General features: G+C 35.1%; 1 protein-coding gene across 1 annotated transcript; it reads right to left on the reverse strand.

Annotated features, from left to right (window-relative positions):
* Positions 1-5,359: 5,359 nt before the first annotated feature.
* Positions 5,360-10,303, reverse strand: LOC136221783 (uncharacterized). Its single transcript, XM_066009214.1, has 11 exons — positions 9,995-10,303; positions 9,726-9,914; positions 9,559-9,612; positions 8,489-8,599; positions 8,124-8,186; positions 7,759-8,013; positions 7,492-7,638; positions 7,383-7,410; positions 6,970-7,040; positions 5,839-5,898; positions 5,360-5,742 (listed from the first exon to the last, which is right to left on the reverse strand). The coding sequence occupies exons 1-11, from the start codon at positions 10,226-10,228 to the stop codon at positions 5,674-5,676; spliced, it is 1,281 nt and encodes a 426-aa protein (XP_065865286.1). The 5' UTR covers positions 10,229-10,303; the 3' UTR covers positions 5,360-5,673.
* Between the last annotated feature and the right edge of the window lie 509 nt (positions 10,304-10,812).

The following is a 10,812-nucleotide window of genomic DNA, read 5'->3' on the forward strand; positions in this document are numbered from 1 at the left end:
CAAGTAAAAAAAATTCCGGTGTATGAAATCCGGGTGGGCGTTTTCTGGCGAGACAAAAAGTGCCCAGAAAATTCTCAAACAATTCCAAAAAATGTAAAACATTATTCTAAGAATCTTTAATTCTTGGGTCAAAGCGGGATTTCTTACGGTTTAGTCCCAATAAAACTTGTTCCTTAATTTTATCCATTTTACACGATTCAACAATTTATTGGGTCAAAACTGTAAGGAATTTCCCTTTGAGCCAAGAATTAAAGTTTCTTAAAATGATGTTTTACATGTTTTCAAATTTTTTGATAATTTTCTGGACATGTTTTTTGTCCTACTTACATTGTTCCAAATCAGTGTACCATTTGTTCCAAATCAGTGTATCATTTGTTCTAACATAATACTTGTATTGTTCCAATAGAAAAATTTTTATTTCTTTTCTTTAAAGTACATTTTGCCGATATTTCTAACATTGTTTTTTGAAAAATTTGATACTATCAGACTCGTCTAAATTAGACGGTCATTTTAAGATCCCTGAAGCTCAAGTAAAAAAATTCTGGTGAACGGAATCCGGGTGGGCGTTTTCTGGCGAGAAATAAAGTGCCCAGAAAATTCTCAAAACATTCCATAAAATGTAAAACATTATTCTAAGAAACTTTAATTCTTGGGTCGAAGTGAGATTTCTTACGGTATAGTCCCAACAAATTGTTGAAGCATGTAAAATAGATAAAATTAAGGAAAAAGTTTTATTGGGACTAAATCGTAAGAAATCTCACTTCGACCGAAGAATTAAAGTTTCTTAGAATAATATTTTACATTTTCTGGAATTTTTTGAGAATTTTCTGGACACCTTTTTGCTCGCCGAAAAACGCCCACCCGGATTCCGTTCACCGGAACTTGAGCTTCATGGATCTTAAAATGACCGTTTAATTAAGACGAGTCCAGCGGTAAAATTTTTTTTGAAAAACGAGGTTAGAAAAGTTGGGAAAATGCATTTTAAAGAAAAAAAATAAAACAATTTTCTCTATCCTCTCTTTCATTTTATTTACCAATTTGCCACATTCCTTTTTTAATTATTATCAAAACTACGTAGTTTTGTTATGTCACACAATATGCTTCTTGTCACAACTTAAACCCTTGTCACGCTGGATCTCACCTCTATATATATATATATATATATATATATATATATATAATTATTATTATTATTATTATTATTAGTTCTTCGTCATAATTCACGTAGGATTTGATCCATGAAAAAAAAATGACATAAATAAAGCTTTGGTCTTTGAACCTTTAGCTAGAAAATTATGTTTTGATAAAGAAGAAAATACATTACAAACTTTAATATATATTTCATTGTTTTAAATTTTTTTTGCGGGTTTATGTTTACCTACCACGAGTAACATCTACTATTCTTAAATCTCGAACATAACATATGATTGTTTTTTAAAAAATATTTTAAACTCGTGTGGAATATGTTATAAAGTTTTTTTTTTTTTTTGCATCTCCTACACTACTTATTCTATGCATGTATGATGAATTTGGTTAAATATCGTTAAAAGCTTGGCTCAACCAGATTCAACCAAAGCTCAATTCGAGAAGGCTCAACTCGAGATACTAACAATCCAATACTGAGCCTATCTAATTCGGACCCAGCTCGGCTCATTTACACCCCGACTCACGCACATAAAAATATCAGTAGTGCAAAATTAACAAATCTAAATATGGCTAGATCCATATATAAATTTAGAATGTCAAACGATAAGTTTAGATATATAATTATATATAAAATCTGAAAATAATAATAACAATACTAACAACAACAAGAAAGCCCTATCCGAACATTTATTAACAATTTCTGATATCCTTCTACTTTCAACTAAATCCAGCCAGGGAAATTTTCTTTCAAACAGGTTGACACTTTACACGTAAAATAAATGGATCGTGTTGCGGATTCACTCATCACTCGTTAAGACTTAAAATTTGATAAAGTAATGAATCATGCCAAACTCAATCCATTTAATCTTAAATATACTATTGTAATATATAAATCACTATGGATTTATAAATAATTTAACTCTAGTGTAACTGGGCTTCTTTTTCCCTACAAATGCTGATTTATTAAATTTCATAATAGGTGAAACGGGATTATGGGTTTTATAATTCATTTAGAGTCCGTTTGTTTTTATTGTTTGGAGCTCATGTTTGCTGTACCTTAACAAAATTAAAAACAGCAGCTGATTGCTGTTTTTGATACAACCAGCTGCTGATAGGAACAACATCATTTTGCAACTTTTTGTAAACAGGAGTATTAATTCATTTTTCCTGCTTTATCCTAAAATTCGAATATTCCCTTTCATCAAAAAGTTGCTGCTTTATTTACTTCAACTAATTATAGGCGATTATAATATTACCAAACAATAAAAATCAAACAACAAACAGCAACAAATGAAATAAATAGGCTCTTAATTGACTACAAGCGATATATTAGGTTAACGCATCCAATGAGTCTTGATATTTTCGACCTATATTTAATTTGTTTAATTAATCGTATCGACCCGTTTTAATTTCATGTCTCATTGGATCAACTTGTCTATTAAATGAATAGTGTCAAGATTGATCGTAACGGGTCATCAAAGTAAGTCGAGACTGTCACCAAAGGTCTAATTCACCCCAAAAAAGCACTTTAAAGGAGTAGAATTATCCCACATATATAAGAAGTAATAGAACTCTCTAGTTAAGCAATATGTCATATCTAATACACCCCCTCATGTCCAAAACCATCTTCAGCGTATATTTATAGATGATCCAACATTAAATATAAGTTTTGATACCATATAAAAAAACGCCTAACACCAAAATGCACCTCAAAGAAAAAGTATTGACCCCATATATAAAGAATCATATAAATCCCTAGTTAAACAATATGAGAAATCTAACAGACACGACACATATATTGAACCGTAATCCTATTTTAACATCCCCAATAACATTTTTGCCTTGACTTAACTAAAAACCAATGCAAAAACATTATCAGAAATTGTGCCAAGAAAAATGTTGAACATTGAATTAAACTCCTCCAAATACACGTTGGGGTAATTTGGAACCTCATCCCACGAAGCATAGGTCTAAATGGGACATGGCCATCAACATCAGTTGTATATGGGATAAACAACGAATTTAACCTTAAAAAGTGCATATTTAGTCTTAACATATGAAATGGTGCAAATTTAACCTTGAATTTTCTAAGCAAGATCGATTTTAACTCTACGTTGTCAGAAATTAGAAAAATGTTTGATCGATATTTAATTGTCACTTCATACCTCCAAATATCAATTATGTCACATTTAGTGTATTACTAACAAAATTACAAAAATTCTGGCAAAACGTTAAAAGTTATATTTGCTATATATGAGTTAATCAAATTTTTTTTTTATCAAACTATCTAAAATATTTACTGTGTAATTAATATAGTTACAAAAGACCAACAAATAATAGCTTCAATTTATCAACGAACTTATTTGGATGTTCCAATGTCGCAGTTACATAACAACCAAATCTTTTCAAATTTTTGATAGCGCAGTGCTACGTTAGGGTTATATTTGCACCATTTCATAAATTATGGCTAAATATACATTTCGTTTCAAATGTTAGGGTTTAATTTCAACCTTGTCTTGTCTCTTTGTATAATTATAATTGCTAAGTTGTGTACGATTTCAAAGCTATGCTACTCCTTTTAGGCATAGCTTTCAAGTGAAAAGAGCTTCATATTTCAGTTGCTTAGAAGCAAAAGCATCATCTATACCACACTCATCAGACGTCTATAATAGATCCAAAATTCCAGCCATAACAGAAAGCAACATCAAACACAAATTATACTATCAGACGAAAACAACATTTCATCTTAACTCTTTCAGGGTACTAATAAAATATTAATTGAGCCAATAAGTAGAAGGATAGAGTCGACTAAAAGTGAATTAAGATACCAAACTTAGGATCTCACTCACCAAATTTATTGTCAGATTCACCCTAAGTAAACTATTGATACTATGAATGCAGAACATTTCATGGGTTAATTACATCCATAGTTCTCAAACTATAAAAACTGGAACAGAAATGCCATTAATGTTAAATTCTTAACGAAAAAGCCATTGCTGTTTAACCTTAGTTTTCTTTTTTTTTTTGAGTTAAATTTAACCTTAGTTTTCACTTGATCTCTTTTTGTTCGGAAACCAGCAAATACATTTGCCGGAGATGTCATGTCATCAAAATTTCGTCACATGGAATCAAAAGTTTGCCACATCGAAAATAAAAAATATACATTTTTTATAATTTCCACGTGGCGAGATTTTGATGACATGTCATCCACGACTACACGTGGCATCTCCGATGAATGTTGTCACGAGCCACGATAATCTTTCCCCACAACAGGCCAATTCAGATAACCTATGGGCCTGTTGAGGTCGTGCTACAGCCCGTGTCTGCTGGGGTCGCTGAGGCAGAGTTTGTCCACCCCTATAATGTGGGAGGACCAGAATTAATATATTCCATTCAACAGTACCCCTCAAAAAAGTCCCTAGAACATTCCAAATGCTTCCATATGAGGATGGGCTAGAATTGACTAGATGGGCCGAGAATAGTCAAGATTGGACAAGAATGTGTGAGGCAGTTCGAGAACGGGCCAGAGGGCTCTCACCTACAGGCACGCTCACACCTGCAAATCCGTGCTACAGGCCCATGCGCCTACCAAATTGGCCCAGAACCTTCTAGAATCATAGGGACTTTCCAGAAACCGCCTCTACAGCAGCCAATTGAGCGTCTCAATCTTTTGAGGAATTAAACCTCAGCCATTAATGTAATTGACCATGGCCATCCATTACCTCGGTTGTAAGCATATAAATAGAGTGCAATATTCATTCCGGTGTAAAGTGTAACTTTGGTAGCACAATTGCTTAGTATTGTTGGGAGGCTGACTAACAATACGTTTTCAGAGTTGTATTGCTAGTAATGCAAGGTCCAATTGACGATGGAATTGTGTCTGACAATGGGTTTACTGGTTATTGGACAAAAGGACTATGGATGAACCAAACTTAAACAGCAATAGCTTTCTCGTTAAAGAATTTAAGAACTGTCATTTTTGTTCTATTTCTGATAGTTGGAGGACCATGAATGTAATTGACTCAGATTTCACACATGGATAATGAGATCAGTTATGAACACTCAAGGAAAAAAAAAAAACTATAGTTTGAGGAAGAAAATGCCTAGTCTTGTAATAAGGGGCTTTAACCTTTTAGCACGACAGGGAATCTTGTTCGACAAGCAAAATGAGCATCCCCTCAAACTGTATTCAAAGAAAAGCATCATGCATGTCTTTCACAAAATGAGCGTCCCCTCAAACTGTATTCAAAGGAAAGTACTTTTAATTTTCAATTTGACATGGGAAAACCTTTTTCTCTAAATAATTTTCAGGTTCAGTGATCAAAATTTGTGGTTTCTTTTCAGTGAAAAGATTAACAGTACAGTATCGAATCATATTGTGAGTTCCACTTTCATCCAATTGGAATGGTCTTACCTCACTGTATTCTGGGATTATTCTTTCACGGATTTAGGAAAGAATATAGTATCTTCTGCCGGTTCTATATGATGATATAGTATAGGTACAGAGGAGAAAGAATAGTACCGCCATTAGACATTGAAACGAAATAGCATGACGTCTCCTTCTTGGACAATGTAGTCTTTACCCTCAGATCTCAACTGCCGGAGTAAAACATGTGGCAAACAATAAGCGTCTAAGAGAATCAAAATAATGATAGAACTTCCAAATGTAAAACAGTCAAGCAATCAACTTACAAGTCCTTTTTCCCTTGCTGCACCTAATGAACCAGCTGCAACAAAATCATCATACGCCACCTTAACAGCCAAGAAGAAGAAGAATAGTTAAGATAGAAGTTACCAAATTAATGAACTAATCAAATAGTGCTGGCATATAGAACAGGCTAAGTCATTCTGTTGTAAGTTGCTCAAGGTTGTGCTACAAGGCTCACAACCTGATAGAAAAAGGGCTGATAGGTTGAATAAGGGAAGTTACTGGGTCAAGTTGTCTCATGGACCCAAAATATGGAAAGTATATTCTAGGATGCTGCAAGGGATATGTGTTGTCAAGGAACCATTTGAACCAAAAGCTTAAGCTGATAGTTAAGACCTAATAATAGCTTCTATATTAATCTCAGGCTCTGATACCATGTCAAGGAAACATTTGAACCAAAAGCTTAGGTTGATAGTTAAGGCCCAATAATAGCTTTTATATTAATCTCAGACACGTGTAATATTGGAGAGCGAGTAGTAATAGAGAGCGCAGCGTGGATTATTACATGAGTTTTGAGGTCTCTGGGCTCTGTTCAGAGAAAAGGGGAGTTTTTCATAGCTATGCTTGCAAAGAGTTTTCTTCCTATTCTTTCCTTCATTTCTCTATTCCTAATTTCTATTGCATGGCTCTCTCTTTTAACATTAGACAGGAATATCAATACATTCCATCTCAATTGATCATCTTTTTCTCGTTGTTTAATCTTGATTAGTTGCCTGTGAGCTTGTTATTCTTATCACAAACGAATTACTGCATATTGCATATTCCATAGCAAACCATTCTTATCCTTGGCGCAACGGTAAACGTTGTTGTTGTTGTGTGACCAAGAGGTCACGGGTTCGAGTCTTAGGAGCGGCCTCTTGCCAAATAAATTGGCAGGTGAAGGCTTGCCCCCAGTACACCCTTGTGGTGGGACCCCTCCCCGGACCCTCGCTCAGCGGGGACGCGTAGTGCGACCGGGCCGCCCTTTTTTTTATACTGATCAAGCTTTTATATGTAATCGCGATTGCCTCCAACAGTATCAGCATGTTACAGTCTCATTTTATTTTTCATTGCATAAAACAAAACTTGATAGCACTTTTGGATGGGAAGCCAGAGTTTCTAGTTGAGATGCTTACTGTCTCAGCTCGAATGAAACCTTTCTCAAAGTCCGAGTGTATAACTCCAGCAGCTTGGGGTGCAGTCATTCCTAATCAAAAGTGAACAAATTTAGACAGCAAACCAAATAGCCTCAATATAAAAAATTGTTCTTAACCATGCATGCTGAGCCATGTTTTCCATCAAAAGAAAAGAACAACAACAACAACAACAAAGCCTTAGTCCCGAAATGATTCGGGGTCGGCTAACATGAACCATCATATAAAACCGTGAAATCAAGAAAAGAACAAGCGTAAGAAAATACTTTTTGTGCCTTTCTAACACAAATTCGGAATAAAGCTAAATAAGTTAAATCTGATCATCCAAGTTGTAACAGTAGGACTGCTTGGCGCAAATCTAGGATGAAGTTCAAGACCAGCAAGGCAAAACTAACCTGTTAGGATTGTCCATGCTTTAGTTTCCTGTGGAGAATATCAAAACATTACTTTACATAATTGATAATATTGAAGTCAAATTACTTTCTGTCACAAATGTCTCCTCACCTTTTCGCCAGAAGTAAAATATGTACGCAGCCCCAAAAGGTTATATGTTGCCCTAATAAGGTTTCCAAGGCCACTTTCATCGACTCCAAGTGATTTCAAATATTCTGTTCTTTCTTCAAATGGTAGCTCTGTAAGTTCTGACTCAACCTGCAACGTTAAGTATCTCAAATTACATACCCTCACATTGTAGTTAGGAATTAAGACACCAAGAAAATAGACAGTGAAATGCACTGAGATGAATAAAATTTCATGAAGGTGTAACTAAACCTGTGCAGAAACTGCAACTAGTCCGGATTGCAACTCAGATGCAAGGTTCATCACTTGACCGACGTGTGGATTATTTTCAGGAACAGCAAGGTCCGATTCCGCAACATTTGCCACATATATGATTGGTTTCATGGTAAGCAAACAAAGATGCTTTATTGCCTCCTTCTCAAAATCTGTTAATGCTACAGATCGTGCTGGTTTTCCATCCATCAGTACTTCTTGAATTCTTTCCAAAGCAGACTTTTCTGCTTCCTCCTAAAATAAAGTTAATGTCATTCTCATAGTCAAACTACTAAGCTTTATCTGTCTATCTAGACCTGTGCATACTGTGAAAGGCTAATCGAAGTAAAGAAAAATGATTTTACCTTGACTTTAGATTGTGAATCCTTGGACTTCCCCTTTTTGAGCTTCTCTAATCTTTTCTCAATCTGCATTTCTTATACAAAGATATAATTCAGTTCTGTCAGCTTATATTGCAACATTTGTCATAAAATCCAACATACAAATAATTGGAATTACGGGAATATGAGTAAGGGAAGAAAATGAACTACTACAGCTTAAAAGCTTCTCTGTATTATCATTATTTTAAAGTGAGCATGAATTGTAGAAGAAAACAGTTGTAGCAGCTGATATGAAATACACTATCAGCAAAGCATATCAGTTAACTCCCTTACACGCAGTATGCATAGACATAAAATAACTCTATGCCGAAGAAGTCTGTGTAGTATACCTGGTCCAAATCTGAGAAGATGAGTTCTAAGTTGATCACATCAATGTCAGACTTAGGATCAACTTTGCCATTCACATGAATAATGTCATTATCTTCGAAACACCTCACAACCTGAAACAAGAATTTTAGGCTATTGCAAAATATTGAGAAGTCAATCATAAAAGAAATATTTTCCCATCAATGATATTCAGAATTTCTAAAATCCAGGGACCTATTGGAATATCTTCTTCAAGTCTCAGCGATACGATTACATTTTGTATCTAAAATTCCTTCAAACCTAATAGACCGAGTCAAATGTGGTCATTAATTACCTCTTGCTAATACAAATTTAAATCAGCTCTGATACTTACATTGATGAATCCTAACTTCCTTTTAACAATGTTTTATGAGAATATCCAAAAGCTCCCTCACAAATCCAGATCTCATCACATATAATATCAAATTTTGCAATATGATCCTAAACAAGACTTGGGCCCAGCTTTCCTTCAGAAATCTCAAACCATGATACCACAAATTCCATACTATCTAGATTTAGATTCTAACCTAAACATCCATAAGTTCTGCAAATTCCATGTAATTAAGTACACAAGATGAAGTTGAATCTCTAATCCGTCAATGGATGGTCCGGCCTGACTAATTTTCACATCAGTTTTCAGTATCCATCTTTTTCATATGGCTCCAATTTGATCAAGATATTAAGTCTTCTCATTCAAGTTTGATCGGGGTTGAGCAGGGACTTAAAAACTCTAGTTACTGGTTTGACCTGCTCTGGCCTGCCCAATTAACAAGTCTAGAAGTAGTAACGGCTCATTAATTAGTTACCACGTATCACTTAGTCTACTTCACTACCATCCACCTTTTCAAAGGTTTAGTTGTTGACACTTCAAACCAAGCAGCTTCAATCAAATATCAGAGAGTAGTTCGAGAAATTGGAAGGTATAAATTCGCATATTAGTATTTTTTATCGAAATACCGATTGCTTGAAATTGTTCAAGCACCATAATAGATAAAATTATTAATTAGAAACGAAATATAAAGAAACATTGATCTGAATAGAGATGGATTAAAACCTGAAGAATGGAATCAACCTCCCGAATATGTGACAAGAATTTATTGCCCAATCCCTGCAGTAAGCAATTAGCAAATATTGTAAACAATGACATTCAACATTAAAACCAATAGAATCAATGACAATAAGAAGAATAAACTCAAAACTAGTAAGAGAAACAGAACAAACCTCTCCTTGGCTGGCGCCCTTCACAAGTCCAGCGATATCAACGAACTCTATAGAGGCTGGGACTGCCCGCTGAGACTTGCTAAGATCAGAAAGCACAGTAAGACGCGGATCTGGAACCGCAACAGCTCCTACATTTGGCTCTATTGTACAGAAAGGAAAATTTGCTGCCTGAGCTTTTCCATTCTCAACCTAAATACACCTCATTAAAAACCGGATAAACCAATAAACAAACAGTGAGAGTCGACGAAAAGCAAAGAAATAGTACTCACTACGGCGTTGAAGAGAGTGGATTTTCCGACATTAGGGAGGCCAACTATGCCAGCCTTCAAGCTCATACTTATCTTCGAAGAAGAAGATGAAAACCGCCTATTTATACCTAAAACACCTATGAACTGAGAGCTATTAGAGAACAGAGAATGATTTCTACACAGAAATGACGATGATGATTTCATTGGAAAAAGAGATAGCGCCGGAACCAGGTTACTACAGGCAACTCTCGCCATTTTTATTTGGCTCCGAGCTCTGAGAGGAGATAAAAGGGATGGAGGAGAAGAGGTTTATCTGATGAGTGATGAAGAAAAGAAGCTGATGGAAAACCTCCTCTGGGGTTTAACTTTATCCGGTGCGGTTGGTTGTTTGGACGACTTTTAGTAACCAATGATATATTGCCAAGTGTTTATAAAGCTAGTGGACTCTTAACAGAGATAAAATACGCTAATACTCCCCCGACTCTCCACTAACTTTCAAATCTGCCACAAACAATTTCATATGTATTTAAAAAGTCAGCTCATTTTTTAATGAGATAGGTACAAAAATATTCTTATCCTTCTCGTTTTATTACACAATAGTTATGCGTCTCTAGGGAGAATGGGGTCTTGGTTTCCGGGATTTCACGGCCTTCAATTTGGCTATGTTGGGTAAGCAAGATTGACAATTTATGACTAACCCAAATACTCTTGTAAGCAGGATTTTTAAAGCTAAATACTATCCGTTGGAGGATTTTATGCATGCTCGGTTGGATAATTTGCCGAGTTTTATTTGGAGGAGTCTTTGGAGTGCTCAATTAGTGCTGAATGAGGGGTGGAGA

The sequence above is a fragment of the Euphorbia lathyris genome, chromosome 1, assembly GCF_963576675.1.
Source record: "Euphorbia lathyris chromosome 1, ddEupLath1.1, whole genome shotgun sequence".
Classification (NCBI taxonomy): domain Eukaryota; kingdom Viridiplantae; phylum Streptophyta; class Magnoliopsida; order Malpighiales; family Euphorbiaceae; genus Euphorbia; species Euphorbia lathyris.